The sequence below is a fragment of the Larus michahellis genome, chromosome 6, assembly GCF_964199755.1.
Source record: "Larus michahellis chromosome 6, bLarMic1.1, whole genome shotgun sequence".
NCBI lineage: Eukaryota > Metazoa > Chordata > Aves > Charadriiformes > Laridae > Larus > Larus michahellis.
In genome coordinates, this window is record NC_133901.1 from 30,175,879 (window position 1) to 30,201,264 (window position 25,386).

The window sequence follows — 25,386 nt, forward strand, 5'->3', positions numbered from 1 at the left end:
TATATATTGTTCTCTGCTGAAAAGCAAGCAAAGCCCGGCCAGTGCCATGCTTCAAATTTCAGTGGTTTGGTTGTACTAATGTGTGCCTTGAGTTTGATATAAACCGTGGAGCTCTGCCCCTCCATTCTATCCCACTTTTTCCTTAGCTCAAAACCTCTGAAGAGTTTACGATCGAACTTCATTCCTTCCACCTGAACATGGCACCTGTTAACACCCACCACATATGGAAAAGACTAGTCCTAAACGAAACGTACCAAGTCAGCAGAGCATGAAAAGAAGAGTTAAAATTAGGAACGTAACCCCCGTGGTTGCTCTGTGGTGCAGAACTGGGGTGTGAGCTCCTGCCAGTGTCGGACTGGGGTGATCCCTGTCCTTACCACCGCGTGGGGACCACCGAAAGCAGGAACGTGTTCCGGCTTCAAGTAAGCAGCAGCGGTAATACCAATGCTTCTGACTCAAGTTTGTCTAGAGCGTCTGAAATTGAAGTGCTCCCTTGACAATAGGCTCTGCCTGATAGTGGGGCAGCAGCCCCGCTCCTCCTGTTCAGAGGGAGTTCTGAGCCACAGGCTCTCTGCGCTCATCTTGGCCGTCTCACTTGAGCTTTAGTGCTTTTGGCACAGCTCAGCCTGGACAGGAGGGTGTTTGGATGGGGCCAGCAGGGGCTGGTCACAAAGAGCGGGGCAGACTTTGTATGGTTTGAGCTCACTCTCTTGCGGGGGGGTGTCAGGAACCAGCCAGCTCAACCGCAGGGTTTGGCTTTGTGCTCAGACCTGCACACGATTGACAGTGGCGTCAGGAGAGAGGGCTCCCCTCTTGGTTAAAAAAGCAGCAGGCTGCTCCCCAGCAGCTTTGCTCCCTGCGCAGCGACGGTGGCCAGGGTGGCGGCTATGGCTGTTGACAGACCAGCTCCTGTAGGCAGCGCGGCCGGCTGTCTTTTTCCATTGTTGCTTCCCTCGGTTGGAAGGTATTTGGAGCTATTCTGTCCGTGCACTGACATTTTGCAGGACTGTGGGAATGGAAACCTGCGTGCTTTGACTGCCCTTGTGTTTACACTGCAAACTGTCAGCAGTTTTCTCCCCGCCGAGCCAACGCCAGCCCTGGCAGCAGGGAGAGAGCTGCTTGAGCCCAGACGTGGGCGACTTGGCCGCCCTGCCTCGCTCGGAGCCACAGCCAACACCAGCGTGTCAGCCACGGCCAGTGCTTTGGGGTCTGCAGAGGCCGTCCTCGGTGCGGAGCGTCCCATGCAGGTGAGTTACTGGGCTGTTAGCAGGATCGCCTCCTGCTAGCTGTCATGTTTCCATAAAGCACCTTGGGGGATACAGTGTTTCTCACTGCTTTGATGCACATCCCCTTTCTACTGGAGAAACCGTGCCTCTGCTCTACAAGGGCAGCTCCAAGGTCTTAAGGGCTACTGCAGCCTCACCTTAACTGTGTCTGTCGTGAACCGTGTTCTCCAGAATAGCCCGAGCTCTGTTACGTGGTTTATTTTGTCCCGTCAGACAGACACACCGCAGTGCCCTGCCCAGCAACAGCCCTGGAGCCAGCTTTCTCTACTTATCGTGTCTTTTTCTTTGCTCCGTATTTTTCCTTCTTCCCGCTTTCTTCCTGCTTTGATAGTTGTTTGTCCCACATCTTCTTGAGGGCTTGGTAGGGGCCAAGGTTTCTGCGGACCATTGTACCTCTCCACCAGGCCTGCAGCTGGAAGTAAGAGAGAGAGCTCTTAGGGGCAATGACTTGCCGGGGTACCTGGCACAGCTCCATGGCAGAGCCTTTCTCCTGCACTCCCCAGCTGCAGGAGGGCACCCCTGGCCCACGCAGCAGCAGTTGGGCCTGTGCTGGTTACGCTGAAGGTGCCCGCGTCTGGGCCAAGGACGTCTGTTGCTGGTGGCAAGGGGACGCGCAGGTGAACTGCCCCACGTCCCTCCCTGTGTCACCCACGCAGTGGGGCTGGTGTGATGAGCTCGGCCCCAAATCATTTTAGGAGGCTGGCTTCTCCCCTTTAATCCCCTCTCAAACCTGCGGCTCTCTGCTGGCTTTGTGTCTGCCCCAGAAGAAAGGGACAGGCTTTATCTGTCCTTTGTTTGTGCCACCCCATGCCAGCCAACTTTCTCAGGCTGTTTTCTGCCTGAACAAAGCCTGCGGTGCAAATGATTGACTCCCTGCTGCTGACGGAACAGCACCGCCTCAGCTCTGCTCCCCTTTACCTTCAGGGTGCTCTTCAGTTCCAGGGCATCCTGCTCCAGTTGTCTTTTTTTAGCCTCCTTTTCTGCCCGGTCTCTGATGATGGTTTCCTCGAACATCTGGCACTGCAAGACGGCACAAGGATAGCAACAGCCGCATGAAAAACATCCCCTGAACTGTAGGGCCAACCTTCTGGGCTCACTCTGCCCAGCCCAGCAGCTCGGCAGGGCAGGGCTCACCTGGACCCTGGTGCAAGGGGTCTTCTCCGCTGGCCCCATCCTTGCTACACGCTTTTCACAGCCCCACCGGGGCTGCTCTGGCCCGGGGGTCCCCACTCTGCACCAAGGAGCTCCCTGGCAGCGCAAGGGTAATGTGTAAGCGTGGACCTTCCTCCCCTACCTCCTTTATTTGATCTTTCCTGAATCCAGATGGCAAATGTTGCTCATTACCACCCTCAGTCCTATGGCACTGAGAGCCGCTGCCAAAGTGAAACCTCTCACGGCCTGGGCGTAATTAACCCTCTGATCCTGTGCTGTAAAATGGCTGTCTGATGGCGTCTCAGGCAACAGATGGTGGTGGGAAGGACGCGCGCTCCCCCAGGCTAGGCAGCAGATGATGTACAAACACACTTGGGACACTGAGATGACAGTGTACAGAGTGAAAAATGGGCCCACAAGCGGGGAAACATCTCACTCGGTCCCATCCTCTCAGACCCAGTGACAGTAAGGAATGATCACAAGTTCATTCCTTCTGGCTTTAAAACACCCCTTTTTCTAGACACGTCTCTCTGCCCTGCGCTGCCCGCTCTGCTGTGCCTGCACAGCTGTGATCCCAGCCTGGCAGTTAACCAAGAAACCAACGTGGGGCAGGAATGGTTTTAACTGGAATCAGTTCCCCATTCCCAGATGTTATCAGAAGGATTTGTTCAGGGTGAGGCATACGGATGGGATGGGACAGTGTCTTTGCCCTCCACAGAGGCTGTCAGTAGCTCTCTGGTTACTCGCTGGTGTTTGAAAATGGCTGTAGGGGAAACATCATCCCTCCTTGATGTCACAGGTGGCAAACAGAAGGTCCCCGCCTTCCCAGTGCTTGTAATCGCACCCTACACCTCAAGATGACTGATTTTTTTCTTCCATGGTCCTGGTTCCTTATCTGAGGGTAGGAAAAAGCCGGGATGTAGCTTTGCACGGCTGAGCACTGAGATGCTGTTGCTGTCTTACCTCCGTGGCAAGTCGCTGCAGCGTTTCCAAGTTGTTTGCCTTTAATGCTTTTAGGGCATCCAGTTCTTCTTCTTTAGCGTCTGTGTCGTTTTCATACTTGTCCACCCAGTGTTCCAGCTTCTCTTCCACCTTCTGCGTGGGGATAAGAGAGGTGCTCAGCAGGGTATGCAGAGTGTACAGGGGAAAGGTTTGCTACTATTATGTGGCCTGCTCTCAGGATGGTCGGAAGAGACCCATAGATTTTGCTTGGTCAGTGTTTCCTTCTCGTCTTGGAAGGCACAAACCCCTAGGACTAGTGATAAATTACTGGTGGCCCGCAGGCCCCTCGCTGGGGGTTCACCACAGAAGCCACAGCACTGGGCTGGGGATGAAGAGAGACCAGGTTGGGCTTTCAGAGGTGCATGAGGAATGGAGAAGCACCGGGGGTCACTTGTGTGCATGGTCAGTCCTGGTGAAGTAAGTGACAACCAGAAGCCATCCTGTGTGCGTATACAGAGGGAGGGGGGGTTAAGGAACAGAATTTGACAGTGAGAAAGCTTTTATCCTCTGCCTGACTCCCTGCCCGCTTTCTGGATTAAGCTCAGTGCACCAGGAATAAGGTCCCAAGGGACAGCACTTTATGCTATTTCAGGTTGTGAACTTGGCTTTGTCTCACTCGTGAATAGGAGGGCAGGTGTTGCCGAAGCAGTCACCCAGATGACTTCCTCCCATTCACGAATTGCTTCTCCATAGCAACAACCACGATTGCTTGCATGGAACAATAATCTGCGGAAAAGCATCAATCTCATTAGGGCACCACAGCTGGACACACAGGGGAGATGGAGGCCGTGGTCATCCTCTTCTCTGTGGGCCCCTGTAAAGCCACCAACTGCTGTCTGAGTACAGAGGCTCGTCCTTTGCCTTCTGGTAGAGGTCAGATAGGCTGCAGCTTGTACGGGGAAAGTCCCCTGACTGCGCAGCGCTGATCAGACCTACGGCTCTGGGATATAGAGGACACGATTTAATTGCTCACAAGATACAGCACTTTTTTTGCACTTAAATTACATTTGTAGAAGTGTATTATCTGCTGTTAAATTTTGTAGTGGCGGTGATGTGAGGTACCCTGCACTAGTACAGGTTTTCTTCCAGTCATACGGTTTATGAGATGCTTTCCAGTGTTATTCACCGTAATGGGCACTGCTGTTGATGATAGGAAAGCTCTGAACCTCTGGATCAACAGCACAAGGACGTTCGTGGGTGTTTGCTGCTGACCGTGGGTACTATGACTGTGAGTTAGCCATTATCCAACCCTGGTTCTTCCTCAGATTAAGCCAAGGCAGAACTAGGCTGGCAGTTTGTGTCATTTCCTGCGTAGTGCCCCCTCAGGGCGACACTCGGGTCTGTGAAACTGCTGCCCTGGCTTTGTGCAGCAGCGCTCGCTCCTCACCGCCTCCCTGGGAGCCCCAGCCAAGGACGGCCTAAATAAACTTCCAATTAGCTGAATAGCTAACATCGATCTGAGGGAGGAAAAAGACTTAATGCCTGGGTAAACAATGCCAGTCATTACATGAACTCTAATTTTAAGGAAACATATCCAAATGTAGCAAATCCCAAGCCTAGGAGAGCTGGGTTAATTAAGACTTGGGGATAACTAGTCATTCAAACAGCGGCAATGGTGAATCTGTAAGTTTGAAGGAGCAGTAACTGGTTTTCTTTAGGCACTAATTGATGATACAGTGTTTCTCAGTTGCTCTTTTAAGCATTAACAGAAAGTCAGACATACCTTAAGGTGCTGCCTGAGGAAATTTTCAATCTCCGTGTGGACTCGAATCTCCTTGTCGGTTTTGCTCCTCAGCTTCTGCGACCAGTGCGGACAGAAAACGTGAGAGACGCTGTCAGCGCACACGAGCGTGCACACACGTGCTGCTGACAGCCGAGCTGCTGAGCAAGCACGGACGAGCTCTCTGTGCAGTCCACACGTGTTTTTCCCAGTGACAAAACTAACCCAGGCAGTCCTTGCCCCGGGGCCATCCATGAGAAAGGGACAACTAGATCAGACCTTCATCGGTCAAAAAAAAAAAAAAAAAACCGCTTGCAAAACCAGAACAGTTTTCTAGTCCAGTTCACCTTGTGGCCGCACAAACAGCTCTGTCAGCTTAATGTGCTGTGGGCAACGCGGGGAGCTCGGGTGCTTGTGGTGCTAAATGGCCTCCCAGCTGCACCCTTTGGACATAGGTACGGGCACGTTTCTCTGACAATGGTATTCGTTTAAGCAGTCCCTGCCTCCGGCCACTGTAGGACCATACAGAGAAGCAGTGGAACAGATAAAGATTTCTAACCTGGGCGAGTTTGCCAATCCAGTTCAAACAGTTGTGTTGGTGACTTTGATGGAGAACAGAAAGGGCATCTGGGGAGAGAGGGACGACTCTTTCCTTACTAGCTGGAGATGCCTCCCAGGAGGGGCCGTGGGGAAGGGCTTACCTGAGTTTCCTCGTCCAGGACATTCTCTGCATTGCTGCACTTCTTCTGAGTCTGGTGGACCTGGAGGTCTGTGCTTTTCTTCATGTAGCAGCTCTCCATGTTCATTTTGGCCTTCATCTCTTGGAGCTGATCTTCGAGGTAGGCAATCATACTGTCTCGGTTCTAGCGTAGGGGAGAGAAGCGGCACAAAAGCAAGCCTGGAGACTGAGGTCAGCTCACTGGTTCTTCATTTCTCCACATGTCTCCAGAAGAGACAAGGTTTCACACGTTCCCTGAGTGTTGCCCCATTTCAGCCTCTGCTTCAAAGGGAAGTTTGGTTTGTAACCCATACGAAGGCAATAAACCCATCAGCGAGGAGTGATTACTTCTGGAGAGGGTGGAGTGATGAACAGAGTGGGACAAGAAGCCAGGCCTTCTGGCGTGCTTATTATAAGCATGAAAGAAGCCTGTTAATTTTAACAGCTTAAAGTTAGGCTTTACTGACCTCTTCTATTAGTGAGCATCTGTAAGAGGAGTGTGGTGCCTCAGCCCCACGTATGCCCAACTTTGATTTCCTAAATATACTATATTCCTTGGATTCATTTTTTTCTAGTTATGCAGCAACTATAGAAACGCAACCTTAGGCCCAGGTGAAAATCTAATCTTGACTCACTTGTATGTTTAAACAGTTCTTTCTTGAAATCTTACCAGGCAGATGGTGCCCACTTTATTATAAAAGCGTACACCGAGGGCAAGTGAGCAGTGCCAAGGAAAAGCTGGCTCGGAGCTCCCAGCCTTTCCCCAAGCCCTGTTTTGCAGTGGAGCTGAGCTTTCCTGGGGGAATTCTGTCCCCAGGAGCTTCCCCATGGGCAAGAATCCTGATCCAGTGTGCCCCATTTGTCCAGCTTTTGGAGTGTCTCAGGAAGCAAAAAGTGCATTTGCTTGATTTGGGATTTGTGGTTTTATTTACTCCTTTTTAATCAATTTCTTTGAGTAGCAGATAAAAATTCATTAATCTGGGGTTGGAACTTGGAAGAACCGTCTGTAAAATGAAAAACTCTAGACTTTTGTATTAAGAGTTAAAAAGGTCATCAAAGTCTCCTGTGCAATTACGCAAGATCACTCTTAATGCCTCTGGTTTGGCGCCCGATTGCTCCATTACAGCCTTTCTTTTTGCTTTCCTGCCATGCCATGACAGGTCTGACATTCATCAGCCAGACCCTGCAGCTGAAGATGAAATACCAAAGTGCTGGCATTTCAATGTTTTGAAGCCCACGTATCTTGTCTCCGAAGCACCCTCGCATTCCTTAGCTCTGTAAACATGGAAAAATGCCACAGGAAGAAGCCAGCTCAATAGTGCTGTGTTTAAAAGCCTATGCAGCATGACTCATTTGGAAAAGGTTTGCTTATAAGAAGAGTTTGGAACAGTTAAAAGGAAAATCCTTCCCTCTGCACCCCTTGTCGGACAGAGTTAGGAAGAGTAAAGTATATTTATAAGGCTCAGGACAATTAGGGGCTCTGGCTAATGCTGTTTTGTGGGTTTAAAAGTCATGCATTCACATTTTTTTTGAAGGCTTCCAAGATCAGCTATTACTTTACAGCCATATCATCATATGACTGCAGACGGCTACAGACATCGCCTATTTCTGACCTATGAAGGTTTCTGTTAATGGCCTTTGTTTTCCCTGGTGTGAAATTTTGGTGAGCACTGGGAGGGGCTGTGTGGGGTCAGCAGACGTGGGAGGTGACCGTACCACTTTATTTTGAGATTGTCTGCCTGTACCGCGGTGGAATCATGTCTAAATTGAGGGTCTGGCACAGACACGCGGGAGATGTTAATGAAAAACACTGATTTTTTTGTGGCGCTGAGGCTCAGCAAAGCCAAGCGCTGCTGATGGCAGTATGTTACTGCTGTCTGCTAAGGAGCTGCAAACAGGTCAGAAAAAAGGGTTCAGCCCAGGTTACAAAGTACTCGGATATTAGAGAGGTGGGGCAGAGCATGAACATTTCACCAGGTTATTTTCTTTTTCATTTCATATTTTAGTAAACCAGAGGAAGAAGTGCTTTTGATTCCAGCGCCCCAGGCCTCAGCTGGGATGGGGGCCCATCCGCTCTGTTTGTTTTCTGTGTCGTATGGCGTTTGTGGTTTGGATTTGGTCTGTGGTGTTGTAAAACAGCTTTGTTAGAGGTGGGGAGTCTGGGGGCTTGGTTACACAATCCAAAGCAGACGGGAAGTGAAATGCAAAACCCCACTGGTGGTTTGCAGCCACGCATTCGCTTGGAGAGGGAAAGTCGGCGGCGGGCGTGTGGGCAGCTACTGCAGCCCGACCAGATGGACCTGGCGCTGCAGAACCGGGGCACAGTTGCAGGTAGTAAATGCAGCAGTAAATGCCCACAAGCTGCGGGCACCATCTGCAGAGTATGCCATTCCCTGAACTTCAGGGACAGGCGCTGGGAAAATGAGTTAATATTTACTCGTTCTGGTTTATCATAGCAGAGGTCCCAGCCAAGACACGGAGTGCTTTGATAGTTACTGCAGTAAACCTCTGGGCTGCTTATTTGGGATGACTTCAGTGCTGAATCTGCCAAACCAAAGATGCAAAATCATACCTCGTGTGTCCAAAACTATCACAAAACTGGCAGAGACCAAGATCAAAACCCAGGAAATAGTCATCAAGAGCCAGTCTGCGTCGCAAGCAGGTAAACAAACTGATTTTCTCTGATCTCTCAGCTCACAGACATCAGCTCAGAGGCCTGTCTGCTGCCGTTATCCGGTGCCATAGGAGGCTGCCCCACAGGTGCTGTTTGGCTGCAACAGCAACTGCGCTTAGCTGGAGAGGGTATGAGCACTCCTGTGTTTTCATTTACTTTGATTTATCTCTCTTGCGAGTGTCACCTAGATGTCTCAGCTCTACCACAGCAATTACGGCCACTTAAAATACAGCTGGTTACAAAAACAGCAAACAGGAGTAAACAGTTTGAGGAATTCCTCCAGCAGTGGGGCAAACCCCCCGCCGCCAGCAGCACACCCAGCGCCCGCCGTTTGGCAGGCAGTTGGAGGAGGCAGGGGAATGGCTGCTGTGCGATGTGCGGGCAGCGAGGATGGCGGCAGAGAGTCCTCCTGCTGCCTCCTGGCTTCCACACCGAGTGCGTATGAGCTCGAGTCTCTCCGCTGGCAGCTGCGCTAGCTCAGCTTGCAAAGCCTGGAGATAGGCTTAGATCTACACACCTGCTGCAGCCTGGACTTGCTCCCCCTGAAACCACAACGCGCAGCTCTACAGACACTTCAATAAGGCCGTATAGCCCACACCTCTGTCCCAGCTGCCAGAACATCCCCGTGCTGCACACCCCCGAGAAATGCCTCAGCCGAAAGGACAGCAGGCCTGGAAGGTCGCCCGGCTTCGACATAACGGCTTCCGCAGCCCTCCGCTAGCTCGCCTCCAGTCCCAACAACTGCAGGAGCAAGCTGTGCGAGGGGCAGTTTGCTGGCAGAGGGAGCAGATCTGTTGGCAGCAGCACTCTTCTCCAAAGTCCTTTCCCTCTGGAGCCAGCTTTGGATCCCGTGCACCAGCTTTGGGTCCCGCTGAGCTGCCTTGGGGCTCTGCCAGCAGTGGAATGAAGTCACCCAGGAGCTCAGGACTGTCACAAACCTTGAGCCTTCTACTGTAATCGCCTGGTGCATTGGTCCAGTAGAAACATGCTCCAGTGGGTGTGTATATATGTTTAAAACAGTCCCCCAGAACACTTCATGGTGCATTTGTCCTCCTGGGAGAGGATGGGGGAAGAAACATGATGGATTTTAGTCACACTACTAAAAGCACTACTGAGTGGCACGCTGATACAGTGGAGCTGAGTGTGCTACAAGAGTCCACATAGAATAAAAATTCCGGACCTGTTTTCACTGGTACCATGGTGCAACATCTTGGTTTTTTGTTTGGTAGGTAGCCTGCAATATTACTGCTTGTTATAAAATTATACTATGACTTGCATGCATGTATGGCATGAGTATACCACAAAGCCTACAGGACATAAAAAGTCCTGTAGGTGAATAGCAAGGCAGGAATTCTAAAGTTTACGTTTCTTAAATTTTTATGTTAAACTATATAATCCTATACAACATTAACTTGTTTCAAAATCTGTACAGACTGCCATCACTTGTCCAGGAAACCGGAGAAAGTGAGTATTTTTGTACAAGCTAGAAAATGAACACTGCAGCAGCGAACAGAATGCCTGCAGCCGAACTAGAGCTATGGGTGATGCTCCTGCATGGAGGGGTAAGAGCAAAGCCAGACGGATCATTTCAGCTCCTTTAGAGACATTGGACATTGGTCCTTTCCAAAAGGAAAGAAAAGAAAATAAATAAGAGCATTTAGCATTTGATTTGTGTTCCATTAGAAAGAAAAATTAGCTGAGCAGGGTAATGCAGCATTAATTAGCATCTCATTAAGAGGTAGCAAGGCTGAAAATACAAACATACTGGCAACATGCGTGAAGCAAAGACCGTGTTTTTCTGGTTCCATGATTAGATTTGCTTGCTTTTGTTTTCTCATCCACTTGACTGGAGACAACCATGTAGGCTTTTGTCTACAGGTCTGTGCATTATTATTGTTCAAAGTGCTCCAAAATCAGCAAGCTGTATTTTTGGTTTTAATTAGTTGGCAAGTTGACAAATCATGCAAGTGTCTGTAAAACTGCCTATGGGAAAATCCCATATGAAGTGAATAGAAATTATTCTCCCTTGGGAGACACAGTGAGACACCATTATTTTTGGCACAGGAGGAAAGCAGTACTTGAAAGTAGTCTGGTCTTTGATTTGTTATCAAAGCTGAAACTATAAGGAAGCTCAGAAAAGGACTTTTAAGCTGGAAATATAAAAACAAAGTCACAGATGACTGCAGATCCTACTTGATGAGGCAAAAAAGCAAGAACCAAATTAGCAGAAGGTATTGCAAGAACATGGAGAAGAGCACCCTCTCAGCACTGGAGCAACACACCTTCTTATGAGAAGTGCCCAGCCCGACTGCACAGCGCTGGGACTTTGCTGTTAGTGCGAGACGGGATGATTGCAGCCCGCTATACACCAGTCCCTGGGAAGGCATTAAACAATATGTGTATTGTGTGCACAGACACTGTGAGGTTTGAGGAGCACTACGCAGAAGAACTGCCTCATCATAGTCACTAGCTTGGGGAGGGGGAGAACAGGAGCTTCCCAGGAGCCATCAGAATCTGACTGAGAAGGGACAATGTGCAGAAGCAAACGGACAACATACAGTCCCTGAGCCGGACAAACTGTCCAGCTTATTTCATTTAACTGCCACACAGATGTCAAGGGATTTTTGGGTGGTCTCATAGGGCCTGGAAATAGGCTCCTATACCATTTCCAGTGGCAGTAAGTAAGTATATGTTGAGGTATACAGCATCCCTTTTCAGTCCTGGCTCTGATCTCTACATCCTTTAGATGTTCTGGCCAAATCTGTAGGGAAAACAAAGTTCATTCTGCATTTCTCTTTTAGTTCCTACAACTGTTCTTTCTTGGTTTGTCTCCTAACACGCTAACTTTCCATTTCCTTCAGTGACTCCTCTTCTTTCTCCTCTCTGTTAATGTCCAGTCTTTTTCCAGTGTTCTTTTCATCCTGTTACACTTCCCAGTGTACATTATGCATTTCCAGGATTTCTGCTAGTAGATGAGTACTGACCTAAATGAATTTTCCTGTCTTGTACATTCCTGCTTTCTTCTCTGCTGTTCTAATATCTCCCTGGACTTCTGGTGTTTTGTCAGTTATAGATAGCTGCATACACTACCAGCGCCAATAGATCCTTCATGTTCTTACAACCATCCCCTATTGGCAATTAAACTTTCCACTGCACGAGCGCCCAGACTGCCAACACAAGACCTTCATGTTCTATAAACTGTACTTCACCAGCATGTCAGTGGCTTAAAATTCTTCTCTGTAGCCAACTCTATCCTGGCTTGGTTACCATCCGCACTTCTGTCCAAAGACAAAATTCAGTGACAGTGGTTCTTTCCTCAGGTGCCTTTGCCGTCCTCTTGCTCAGTACTGAACCAAGCATTAGATTCTTGCTCCTTCTTCCAGTCCCTGTATAGCTCTGAACCTGCCTGCCTTTTGCTTGTTTTCTATCGCACACTCTTTCCTGGCTCAGCAGGGCCAGGCTACGTTTCCATGTTTCTGCACAGAACTGTGTGTGCTTTTGCTGTAAAGCACGCACGAGCATCAAGTCAGAGCTGTCTGGTGAGCATCAAAGTGACCTGTGATACGCCATCCAATTGATCTGCACTCGTGTGGCGAGTCTGACGTTTCCAGAATGCCCCAGATTTACTGTGCGTGCACACACTATTCGCACGCTGCAGACAGAAGAGCTGAAGCTTTCCAGAAACATCAAGTTGACAGTGTATGTATGCAATAACTTTGATCTGCCCCTGTATAGGACTCCCATGTTTGGGATTTTCTAATACCTGGAAGCCTAGAAAAAGAGATTAAAATCATGAAATTTTCCCCAGACAAAACTGTAGGTAGAAAAATGACATGCCCCTATGCCAAGTATCTTTCTTTCTCACTCCCTCATTGCCACACTTTCTGCTGTGCCAGGTGCTACGTCTGCATAAGTATGACAGAATCTTAGATGCTGCTCTCTGCAGATAACCTCTTTCTTACTGATTGCAGATGTCCATGCTTTGCCACTTCCAGCAGTGTTTTGGGGGTATTCTAATTTGATTATGGTCTCTCATGGTTATGAGCATTTTGAGCTCCCGTTTGAAAACCATTGGACACCGCTCTTAAAGTCATTAGCAGGCTTTTTCAGAATACAAATCTTTCAGAAGCAGTTATTCTGCTTCTATATTCCTAAATGATGGACCACTATACATGCCACACATCCTCTCATCTGAGTGCTAGTTCCTGGGCAGCAGAGGCAAGCTGGCTAACAGGCTTCCCCCCTGGTGTGATGCCCAATGCTAAGCGATCTCACCTGAAGTTCTGTTTCAGTTTGTTTCTTGACATCTCGCAGCTGTTCCTCAAGTGACTTTATCTCTTTCTTTCCTTCCTCCTCCCTGAAGAAAAATGGGAAAATACAATTGCTTGAATATATCAAGAAAGACAAGGTCTATTTACCTAGAAGGGGAGCTTTCTCTCTCCTGATACATTGCGGCACCTAGCTGAGCACTGCCCCACTTATCCTGCTCGCTCAATGAGTTTCTAACAGCTGAACTTAAAGAAGTGCACACAAAAGCTTGGCCTACTTCTTCAGACCAGCAGAAGACAAGCTGCTTCCCGTGGCTAAGTAGCAAAAAAGGCGCTCATCTCTTCACTCTGAGCCTGGGGGAGGCAGCACATCTGCAAGTCAGAAACAGGGACTTCTCACCAAATCTAGTGACTTGGTAAGTAAATATTGAAAAAAGAGGGGCACAAACTGAGCAAGGAGGATGGGAATGAAAGGCAGAATGAGCCAGAAACCAGGGGATGCTTTAATTGAATGCTGGAGTGGCCTTGAGGATGATGCAATTCCTATAGCAGAGAGGGAAGATGCCCATCATTGAGTCACAGTTTCTGCGTTTCAGGCAAAAATCTCCCTGATCCTGTGCAGAAGCACGCCTAATCAGCAGACGACAGTGCCAAATTGTGTGAGTTTCATTATATGTATGGAGAATGTTTTTTTCCATATCAGACTTAAAATCTTTCAAAAAAACACTGCCTCAGGTTCTGAGATCCATGAAGGGATATGAGTGAAGGCCAAAATCTAGAGAGGTGTTTACCTGTCCAAAACAAACAGATGCAGTAATGTTCTAGGTCTTATTATCTTATTTCACTCTGAGTACTTTTCTAAGTTTTTATGTGTATGATTTGATTTAAAGCCAGTAAATACTACAGTTGGTACCTGAGACTTTGTATCCTATCCCAACCTTACGATCAAACAGGCATTTCATTTTCAGAGTCTTTAGCTGAGTGATTGTGATGAACAAAAACTCCCGATAAGGAATTCCAGTCTTAATAGTCTGAAAGCAATCTGCAGTATATTGACACAAAACTAGGCAAGTATATACTATATTGAAAGACAGATAAAGTTCATTCCATGAAAAGAATGTGTTGTAGAACAGACATCATAGTGGCTAGATATGATTGACAGAAGGAAATAAAAAGGATTATGTCCTTTCTGATTATGATTTGTCTGATCCTTTCCACCTTCCAGTATTGGAGTTATTCCACAAGCAATTGCTGCTTTCGTTTTTGCTTTCTGTCTCTTCCGTGGATAAACAATAAATCCCTTGGTTTTAGACAGTGGAAGAGTTGGATTTTGTGCTTGAAATCACACTTTTCACTGGAAGCTGGGGACTTGCCCTGGAGCCAGACCCACGAGCCACGACTGGAGCTGTTCCAGTAGGTTGGACTCATGACACATCATGACTTACAGCAGCTTTGCTGTCTCCTCTAAATGATGGGCCTGAGCTGCTGCACAGAACAAAGTAGCTTTAAAATGGTCAATACTTCTCTGATGACTGCTCTTCTCTCTGACAGGCTTGGGATTGAATCAGAACTTCCTATGCTAAAAAAAAAGGTCCAAACCTCTAGTACACAGAATTTTGAACTAAGGAATCATCAGTTTGAGTTAAGATAATAACAAATCCGTACCATGTAAGATCTGGGACAGAAGAGGTTCTATAGTGCAGTGGCTGGTAGATTAGCCTTAAATAAGATAACTGCCTCTGCCACCATCTGTGCTAGCCCCTCGCCGCTACTGGGAAAAGGGAGCGTATTAGCATATGGGTCAGAGCAGATTCTCCTGGGCATCACATAACCTAAAGACCATATGTTGCTGGCCCTGGTTTGAACAGAGTCTCTGCTGCTCTGGCTTTCACTGGGGACACGAGTTAAAAGATCAGGAAGCTCCTACATCACATAATGGTTTAATTGATATGGGGCAGCATTCGCATTAATGCAGACACTGGTGTCCACTGCCGTCAAAGCTTAGGCAATTCCTGGTTCAGATCAGTATTAGAACCATCAGTTATTTCTTTCTGAAGGGGAAAGAAGTGCAGTTTGTAAAGCAGACAATAATTCAAGCTGGAAAAACACAATCCTTTCTGCATTTTGGGGCTTTTTTTTTTCCTTTTTAGCACGTACTGAGCGGGAATGGGCTTTGGCTTTCATCAGTTAAGCAATGAAGTACTGAACACAACACTGACCTTATGAGGATGTCATGAAACTTGCTCTTTTTTTCCTTCTCTCTCTCATTAGCCTCTGTTAGGCTATTAAATGTTCTTGATTCCTGCATCTTTTTCATAGTGACTGTAATTACATCATTTGCATACTGCCTGACAGGAAGAAAAGGAACACAACAGTAATTTATAGGTGTTGGTACTACAGTGTCTGGCACCTTTATCTATTGTTTACAGCTCAAAAGGCAAGGAAATATAAGATCCCATTTCTGTTCTTATGTCCTATCAAACTCAGGAGTGCTTCCCCATGGTATCTGCTTCTTGTACGTCTGGGGACATACAACCTGTATTAGGAATTGGTTGAAGCTTATAATTTAAAAATGCTGCCCTGAATACTACTCTAGGAAACAGCAAAGAGGCACAAACATATCCATGCTGTGCCAGCCTGGGCTGCCATTAGGAAGAAGGCTGCTGGCCTGCAGTAGTGATGACACACAGGTGGATCTTGGACAATGAGGCCTGGGGATGCAGACAAGTGTGTCTATGAAGAGATATCTGGGTGCCAAAATAACGCGGTACCAGCCCTAAGCTGATCTTAACAAATACGTGAGCTTGCCCAGTTTATTGAATTTTATGGTGCATAGGGTAGTTATATTTTAGCTGCATTTTCCTCATTTGTGTTAGGATCTTCTTTAAGCCCTTTGTTGAAATAACATTCAAGGACAGAAGCCAGGATGTAGAAAAATGAATACTGAATGCTCATCTCCCCCATCTGTCTTTTAAACCAAAGGTTGCTGGTAATTCTGCAAATCAATGCACTGGATTATGTGCATGAATAAAATTTATTTTAAAAAAAAAGAAATTCTTTGGTCTTTATACATTATCTGTTCTATAAAGGAGAATGTCTGTAGCTGCCATAGAGGCTCTATGTGCCCTGCAGAATGACTGAGTTCACAAGACAATGCTGAGATCCCACTTTGCCTGTACATATTTGCTACAGGAACCTGACTACAGATACCAGAACATCAGCACTGGCTAGTACCTGGCATGAATTCCATCCAAGCAACCACTGTCAACTGGGTAATATTTTGCAACTCCATTCAAAGTAAACTGATTGTCATTACTTGGCATCCAGAGACAAGCAAAGGCCAGAACTAGATGGCCCATGAAGCTAGACACTACTGCTCTCCTTCCGGACCAAGACTGAGGTACACCAGCAGTGGGAGAGTGGGAAGCTTGTATTTTTGCTGTCAAGAGATAGACTGAGAACTTTACAGCTCTGAGCATCCCCCACAGTCATCATATTTGTGCTTCACTCACCTGTCAACTTGAATTTTTCTGAGATTCTCTACAGACAGAGCACTGTGTTTCATGGCCCTATTGGAAAGACGATGGGTACTTTTTAGGTCTTCAGTTTTGCCCAGCAGCTGCTTGTGTTCGACACTTTTCAGAGACGTGGAGGTAGCTGTTCCCTCACTCCCTTGCCTTGCTGACATAAGCTCTTGGTAGTTAATGTCCAGCTCTTTCTCGGTCTCTATCATTTCTTTAATTTCCTGGCTGCCAGTCTAAAAGGGAATAAGAGACACCTGCTTGCACACTGGGCAGTAGAAATAAACCCTCTGTAACGTTATGTGAGAGGAAGAAACATTAATAATAAACTAGAATGAAGCTATACTAAGAGCAGTTGATAGTGTATGTTACATTTTGCAGAACAGTAGAAGAGCAGAAACATTTATCTTGGTTAGCTGTGAGCACACAATGTAGGCTTATTAAAATTTATGGGATTAAAAGTCCTAAAGTGACAGGACTAGAAACGGCCTCAAAAGGAGAATTCATCTGCCCCAAGAGGTGGTGGTTCAGACGGTGTCATTCCTGACATGTTCTTAATGACCTCCAACAATGGTGGGACACACCCTCCTGCCAGTGCCAGCATGTCACAACAGTCTTTAATATTAGAATTTTTTTTCTCCTCAGCTGCAGTTGAGTCCCTGGCTTCTTGTCCTAGTCTCCGTAGGCACGGAGAACAAATCGTTCTTCCTTCTTTGCAGCAACTTTTATGTACTGGAAGACCGTTGCCTGGTTTTCCCTCCGCCTTCTCTCCATCTTGGCTATTTCCCACTGCCTGTCACCACGACCTTTCCCTATAATATTATTGTTATAACAAGAGCTGAGATGTGTGGAAATAAAATCGATAGACATCAGCTGTCTGCTTAGTTGTTTTTTGAAAGAGTGACAGCAGAGAAAGTATAACATGAATTCAAAGAATAAATTCAAAATATTGGCAGCTCTCTTCTACATGGAAAGGTATCTTGTGGCTGTGTACAATTTTATTAAAAAAGAGAAGGCCCCAGAAAAGCAAAAGTACACTATATAATCAGCTGAGACCTTGCTTCTAGGAATTTCTCCGCTTTGTGTGCTATGGGTAAGAATGCCAGTGTATACAATGGGACATTAAAAGAGTAAATTTTCTTGCCTGCCTACCAGCATCTCTGTGGCTGACACTTAATAGCAGTACTGCTGAAGGCAGCTAACGCAGCCACTGCCAGCCCCGTCCTAGTCCGTAGCTGCCTACTCCCCACCCTGGCTGCTCAGGGAAATGGATTAGAGAACTCACTGAGCTGAAACATTTTCCAGTAAAAAGGAAAAAAAAAAAAAAGTTTATTTTTAGCAGCACCAGTTCTCAGTCCCTCCATAACCCCACACACGTTTGGGCCAACACAGCACAGAGGGCAGAGTAAAAACAAGCGGTCAGGGCAGCAACTCTGTGTGCTGGCTACTTGGCCAAGAAGTTACTTGCCAAGTGAGGCTCCATTAGTGGTCTGCGATGCTGCCGGAGTCCGCGACTGCAGTGTGCCGGGCACTGCAAGGGGCTGCTTCGTTCTGAGTATCTTGGACATCTCCAGATGGGATGAATCAGCCTCTGGCAGTGCCTGACTCACCGCTGACTACGGAAGGAGTCTAGGTGACTACACGCTTCATTTTTGGACAGTTAAATTTACATTAAATGAATCGCATGCAAAGTATACACAGACCCATGAAAATGACATAGTTAATTAGAAAAAAAGGGTTTACATAGTTTGCTGGTGATGGCTGTACTTCAGAAAGAACTTATTTTGGCAAACAAACTGCTTTAATATCATGTAGATTTTATGAATGTTCTGATAGATGTTTTTTAATGTCTGGGAAAGTTCAAGACAGGCTATAACTGGATTGTCTGTAAACAGCAGGGAGTTACAAACTAATAATTACCAAATAACTATGTAAGAGCAAGGAGTTTGTAAACTGCATGTGTTACCATCTGTGTAGTCTCCTAGCTGTTTATCTTTTGCTAGTCTTGTGCCCAAAATTCAGCAAATAGAAAGGCTGCCCTCCTCTGGGGGATGCACTGCGTGAAGAGTCCCCAATTTAGAATATCAAGGAGGTGCTGGCCAACACTAATTAATCCTCTCCAAAATGTCATCAATTGAAATTTAGATGTCAATCTCTGATAATGTCATTGATTTGTTTAACCGACAGAGCTGCGGGGTGCTTTGCAAATACAGGTTGTCTACAAATGCAATGATAACAGACAAATGTAAACGGAGAAACAGGGAGGAGTAGCAAATTACAGAGCACCAAAGTTAGCAAGTAGCTTCTCTCAGCCATTTTCTTGTTTCTAAATTGTTTGCTTCTCGATTTCTTTTGGCATCTTTAAGAACACAAGTAGGGCTTATAGTCTGGGAGAAAATTGCGTTTTAAGAAGCGACTTGGAAAAAATGACCATCTGTGATTGAAGAGAAAAGCTAAGATGTTTTCTCTGTAATTAAAGTGTACCTTTAGCAGGTCCATCAACCTGAGTCTGTGTGTCTGAAGGAGAACAACTCCTACCGTCCTAGAGTTATGCTCTTTCTCTGTGTTTTTGCTGCTGGCATGTCAGAAGTTTCCCACCCAGCTCTGTGAGGGAGAGGCATCCTCTGGAAAGAGGTGAGGCTGGCTCCCAGGACTCTTTTAAGGGAAGGAGTGCCCTCTATTGCATAGTCTAAGCATCGTTCACGCTCTGAAATTTACTGTAACACCAGCTCCTGCTGCTGCTTTGCAATGGATGTTTTGGAAAGTAGGTAGTATGGAAAGGAAACACACAGAAAACAAGATGCTGATTTACCTTCCTCTTGCATTTTTTAAGTGGTACATTAGAGAGAGCGAACATCATTAGATCTGAAAACTCGGATCCCCGGTTTTATTTCCATCCTGATCGCACACTTTTTTCTTTTTTGAGTTCCTCTTAAAAAAGAGTTTCAAACCTGCTTAAACTGGAAACAGCCTGCTATGCCACTTAAAACATATAACAACAGAAGTTAGAACCATTTACCCCTCAGGATGGTCTCATCCTGTTTCCTATGTCTATCAGCAACTAGAAATATCACTACACCTTCCTCCACAGCAACAAACCTCTACCTGAGCATTAGGGCTGCTTCTCCGTTCTTTGTATCTCTGCCTAAACCCTCTTGGTTATGATGCCTATTAGAAATCAACTAATTAATAATGTTCATTGAGAATGGGAAGTTACTAATATATTTTGAAGTGGAATCTTTCTTAATTCATTGTCCGTGGGGACTAAAGGAACTTTAGCGTGGACCTAGAGAAGAACAGAAATACCCTGGGTTTGAGTACTTTCAAATAATCTATTCTTTTGCATTTTTAAAATTTGCATTGCAATTTTAAAACAGCATAGGAACCTAGATGTTTTGTTTCCTTTTCCCTAACCCTTTGCTTGTCGTCTAACCACCACGATTTTAAAATCATAAGCCCAGGAGCCTCATCTTGGGTCAGTAGGGTCCTTTCCACAAAGTCTTGACAAAGGTTTCTCAGTGATGCTGCAGCATAAATATTAAAATTGGTCATCCATGCACTTTTATTGTGTTTCTTCACCCAAGAGTCATGGAGCACTTTGCAGAAAAAGTATCTATCTATCTGGGTTGATTTTTAAAAAATGCTGCTAGAGGACATAAAACCAAGGCAAGAAGAAAACGAGGAGAGATTTCGTTAAAGAACAAGGATAGAGGCACATACATGGCTGACGTCTGTCTTGCCCTCATATGGAACTGGCATGATATAGCCAAGAATTGAGAGCTGATCAACACAATTCTCCAGCACAGCAGCAAACAGCAGAGCTTCCAGATGAGTGAATTTTTCCATTTCTGTGCTCTTGCTAAGAGGAACAAAGACAAAAGATACCAATGAGAAAGACAGTGTGATGTTAGTAACAGTGGTTTAAACTAAAGGTAGACCTGAAATAACCTTATTTGCAGCCTTTCATATACTTCCCTAGCTTTGTTTATAGCCTTTCATACACTGTTTATAAGAGGAGCCATGCTCTGATAATGGCTGCATTCAGGGACAGTGGGAATGTTTAGCTTTCACAAAACAAAGTAGGTCCTGGTCCCTCCCACAGTAGATCTGGGTAGACAGGCCGAGAAGGGAATGAACTGAGTGAGGTGGTCTCACCATTCAGTTCAAAGGGGAGCAGTGCTTCATGACGGACTTTGTTCTTTGAGAAACAATGGAATGGAAGTGCCTTTTTAAAACGAAAGAAGAAAAATTCCACATCACTTATAAAATCTCAGATGGTGAACCTTCATGCTCTAACCATTCGTCATTATTACTGCACAGCCTTAACATTTTTATGATCCCAATCCCCTCAGCAGGAACTGTTACCACCTTAAGATGTTGAAAGTCAAATAAGAACCAATGTCTGGACTAAGCAAGCTATCTTTATCATTCTGTGCTGTTTTATTTTAAATTTAATTTCAAATGTGAAACTGCTCTGAGGTACACTTAAGCATCCATTTGCCTGGCTTACAGATGGAATATTGTGAAAGTGCACCTAGGGAGTGGTGGAAATTCACTATTAATCCAAGTGAAATTGGTCCATTTAGAAGAATGCATAAGAAAACACCTGCATAACAATGAAGAAATTATCCGAGATTTTTTAATGTTTTGGTAAGCTGTCAGACAATACCTCCAAATTCTATACTCACAAACCAGATAATTCTTGTATAACACCTAGAACAACTGGAGTCTGAGATGACTGAGGTCCCGAATGTCATTGCAATGGCAGCATCAATGTCCACTAATAAAACCTTCATTTGGCTGCTATCCCTACAACTGGATTTGTGCCATCTGTAAAACCCTTGAATAAACATATTCTAGGTCTGCAGAATATTACAGTCCAATCTGTAAGCATGCTAAGCAAATACATCAGGCAATGCCTGTTAGCATGATTAACAACAGAAGACATAGCCACTTTCTATGAAAATTAAAGAGGTTTAGATGCAGGTATGTTCTGGATCACTGGAAATCCATGATTTTTCATAAGCAACTTTACAAGTGTTTAAAAAAATGCATACTTACTATAACCTCTCTGAAACTGTTATCATTTGCCCTCATCCTTTTTTATTGTTTTTGTTGAAGAAAATATAGTAATTTACAGTAGGAAGATGAAATTAATTTCACTTGGGAAAAAAAATATGAGTCACTTTTCAGTGCAGGTTTATTGGGTGTCTATTAGTATCAGAATAGGTAAAACAAAGAAAAATAACTTAGATTTTGTAGTATTTGTTTCTTGATGTCCCTCTCTCTCGCAGTAAACTGTTTAATGCAACGTGTATTGAAATGTACTGTCCTTTGTGACAGGACAGGGCTTTCCTTGTGCATAAGGCTACAACTAGAAAGCCTAGTGGCAGTCTATTTCATGACAGCTACATGGATAGTCAATGAGACTGGAATATTGCTCCTTTCACCTAGACCCTTTTCTTTGATTAACTGAATAACAACTCAGAATGCAAGACTATCTGCTAAGATGTACAGTCTTACATTAAGGATTTTCACAAGAATTTCTGCTATGAGGTCGGGAGCACAGGGATGCAGAGAGGGTTCAGGGGTGGCATGACTCCAATGTTATGAACCATGAATAATGCAAAGTGCTATGATGTAGCAGGACTGGTATTTTCAGCAGATATAAAGAAGCATTAGTGCCGCTGCATAAGGCGTTAGTAAACCTCAGACAAGGCATGGTGCATGTTTCTAGTCATTCGTGTTAAAAAACATGCACAGGTTCAGAAGACAACTAGGGGGGCGATCATGGAAATAGCAATTATATTTTACAAGAAGTTAAAAGAATTGAGGACTGTGATTACTCTCTGTAAATACATACGAAGAATAGATACCAGGGAGAGACAGAGCTATTTAAGTTAAAGGATAATACTGGTCCAGGGTCAAAGGAGTGTCATTTCCCCTAAGCCAGGCAATTATGATAAGGTTTCTAACTTCTGGATGGATGAAGATATGGAACAGCCTTTCAGACAAGATAATGGCAGAGGCACCCTAAATTAGTTCAAGAGGAAGCTTGCTTAAATCATGGCAGCAAAAGATAACAGCAAAGGAGTGATTTTGAATATTATCAATATGTTTATTATCCTCCTTCTACTATTTATACGGATTTACCTAATTAATCCCACGGTTCAGGGCTTTCAATGGTCACCTATGACTAAGAAGGAATGGATTTCCTCCCTTTACTTCTGAGACGTTTTGTCTCCTTTCTCTCAATTATAAAAAAAATAAAAGCTACATCTTGAGAGAGGAATCTGATAATATCATTGACAAATAAGTAACTCATAATCTGTATAATAAACCGAAAGCATCACTTTTCCTTTCTTTTCAAACTTGGAATCAGTGATAGAAGTGGAGATGCACAAATTAAGTAGTTTTACATAGAGAAAGTCAGACAATGTCTCTTTCCAGTCAACAGGCACTAACAAAATACTTTTAAATGTTTTACTCATTTTTATCTTTTTAAGAAATCTAGGATACATATTTTGAGTCTAAACAACATGAGAATAATCTATTACATGTGGGGTCCTAATGCTGAAAGTATGGCGAAAAAAGATTTGTTGTGGGAGAGCTGTGACAGATGATTACGACAGCATTCTTGAAAGAAGAAATAACACTTGCAGCTCTCATAGGAAAAAGTGACTTATTTGGAAACAAAGGAGGATGCAATAGCTTTTCCTCCATTCCATCAGCAGCTTCTGTCCAAGAAGGAATTAACTCAAGATATTAATGCGTGTTCAGAAAGCTCACAGCTGGAATGCTTCTCTAAAGCCTGCTGGTTTGCTCCTCCTATATATCTCCTCTTATAACCATACACTCACTCAGCGTGTGCATGTGCCAAGCCAGTGTGCTCTGGACTTACGTTGACTTGGAAGTGAGAAGGAAACCGCTGTCTGGGGCATTAAGAAACACTACAAATAGCGAGCTGCTTTCCCTGGATTTTAGCGTTAACACAGTACCCACAGACCATCCTGATTCAGCCATTGGCATCGACCTTAATCACTGCACTTTGCTCAACTCCTTCATTAAACTCTATTAATAAAGAAAAGAGGTATGTGAAGGATTCAGCTTCCCCCAAGAGTTTAGGTTGACGTTCTTTCCCTGCTGAGCTAAAGGGAAAGAAAAACATATCAAGAAATAATTTTTAAAACAACTGTATAAAAGGTCTGGCCTCCTGTTCCTTTGGGGATTGCAACTCCCTCTGCTGTGTGAGAGTCCTGGATGCACATTTCTCCCATCCTGCTGCCTGATAAACTAAAATGGCTTCAAAGGCAGCATTTTTTGCAGCATTCCTTTCAGTCATTTAAGGAGATACTGATGAATTCCAGTGAGGAAATTCAAAGCTTAGAATGTCACATCTCTTTTAGCTCTGTTTTGCAAATGATGGGCAAAGAGAGATTCTGAATATCCACAGCAGCAGCGGCTGAGCCATAAATCAAAAATGCCTTAGTTTTTACCGGAAGAATGCCCGTCAGGCAAGCAAAATAGTTGTGGCCTTATGAAGCTCTGCCTACCACTACAAATGTTAGAACATAAGTTGTTCATTTGAAAAAAAAAAAATAATATATATATATAAAAATAAACCTTGAAAAGCTGAAGTAATCTTGGTTTTGGCTTAGAGATGCAATTTAGGTTTCATCCTGATTGTGGAGAAAGAACTTTCATTCTCTGAGGCTGTGCTGATGAGAACCAAGTGCAGGAACGAGAGACGTGGTGCTACTTTTAGCTGTGTGTCCCATATGGGATCAAATCTGTATGGGGCAGGAAAAGATCAGATTTAGGGAGCATTTACTGGCTGTGGCATCTCTACTGCTGGAAAACAAGAGTGTTTTGACAGACAGTTTATTCTCATTGAAGTAGGGATTGTGTCCTTTCTCTGAGCAGAGGTTCCTAGCACGTTTGATACTGTTCACTGGGTAGATTACTGAGCGTTGCTTTGCTTTCTTGCAGAAGCCGACAGAATAATTCGGAGAATTCATAATATTCCATCCCTTCTTTGCTCCTCCTTCCTAACAATCTAATCTCTCAAAGAAAAGCCTCTGTTTATACATGCTTACAAGGCATTGAGTGCCTCTACGCTGGCCCAGCAAAGTACAGGTAGAGTTAATTCTCCTCCTGGATCAGGATCTAATTCCTTAGTCCAGGTTCAAGCTCTCCAAGCCCAGCTGGTGACAAGATGACAGTACATTTCACTCCTGAGATGCAATTTTTCATAAGACCACATCTGGGCATACGTTCAAATGCAATTTAAGACACTTAGGAACAAAGTTACAGTGAAAGTGCGGGCGGCCAGCGCACATTTTGTATTGCAGGAAGTTCCTAAATCACTTAAAGTGCTCTAAAAATGCACCTGGATTTCTGGCTGTGTGAGGGACGTGACAGAAGTCAGGAGTGAATGACCCCGACTTGGGAAAATGAGTAAGTACATGCTTCCATCTGTTCTTATTTAGGAAAACACAGGAATGTGAGACTTCATTGCAGGGATTTGAGCACAGGAATACATGTTTTCTGTCAGCGAGGCGGTATCGGGAGTAAAGTAAATGCTGAGATAATTCACGAATTCAAGGTGAGAGCGGAGGAAGGCAGGCAGGGCCCGTAGAGCCGCCATCAGAAGAGCGCCGCGGAGCCCTGGCCACCCCAGAAGCACCGAGCGCTGCCCTTCACCTCCCCGCTGCCCCCTCGGCTTGTTCCACCTCCGCAGCCCGTTCTCGCCGCCGGGATGCGGCCCCGCTCGCCCTTCCAGGCCTCCCCTCAACCTCCGCGCCGGGATTCACCCCCCCCCGCTCCCACCCTGGGCGGCCGCAGGGCCCTGTTCACAGCGGCTGGGCCGGCGGTACCGGCCCGGACCCCCCTGCCCGCCCGGTGCTGGGCCTGGCCCGGCCCCGGCCCGCTGCGGCGCTCACCGGCACGCGGCGGCGGTGGCGCCCGTCTCCATGGCGACCACCACGCTCCGGGGGCCTCGTGGGGCTGCCCGAGCGGGTGCCTGCCCGGCGGCGTTGGGGCCGC

The 25,386-nt window shown here is 45.7% G+C and overlaps 1 protein-coding gene across 2 annotated transcripts; it reads right to left on the reverse strand.

Annotated features, from left to right (window-relative positions):
- Positions 1 to 1,461: 1,461 nt before the first annotated feature.
- Positions 1,462 to 25,335, reverse strand: DRC9 (dynein regulatory complex subunit 9). Of its 2 annotated transcripts, XM_074593375.1 has the most exons (10): positions 25,284 to 25,335; positions 20,062 to 20,200; positions 16,333 to 16,577; positions 15,040 to 15,168; positions 12,828 to 12,909; positions 5,862 to 6,023; positions 5,164 to 5,238; positions 3,402 to 3,533; positions 2,205 to 2,306; positions 1,462 to 1,698 (listed from the first exon to the last, which is right to left on the reverse strand). In XM_074593375.1, the coding sequence occupies exons 1-10, from the start codon at positions 25,313 to 25,315 to the stop codon at positions 1,555 to 1,557; spliced, it is 1,242 nt and encodes a 413-aa protein (XP_074449476.1). In that variant the 5' UTR covers positions 25,316 to 25,335; the 3' UTR covers positions 1,462 to 1,554. The 2 variants fall into 2 exon arrangements, with proteins under 2 accessions (XP_074449476.1, XP_074449477.1); XM_074593376.1 differs by lacking the exon at positions 15,040 to 15,168 and having other exon boundaries at positions 1,467 to 1,698.
- Positions 25,336 to 25,386: the final 51 nt, after the last annotated feature.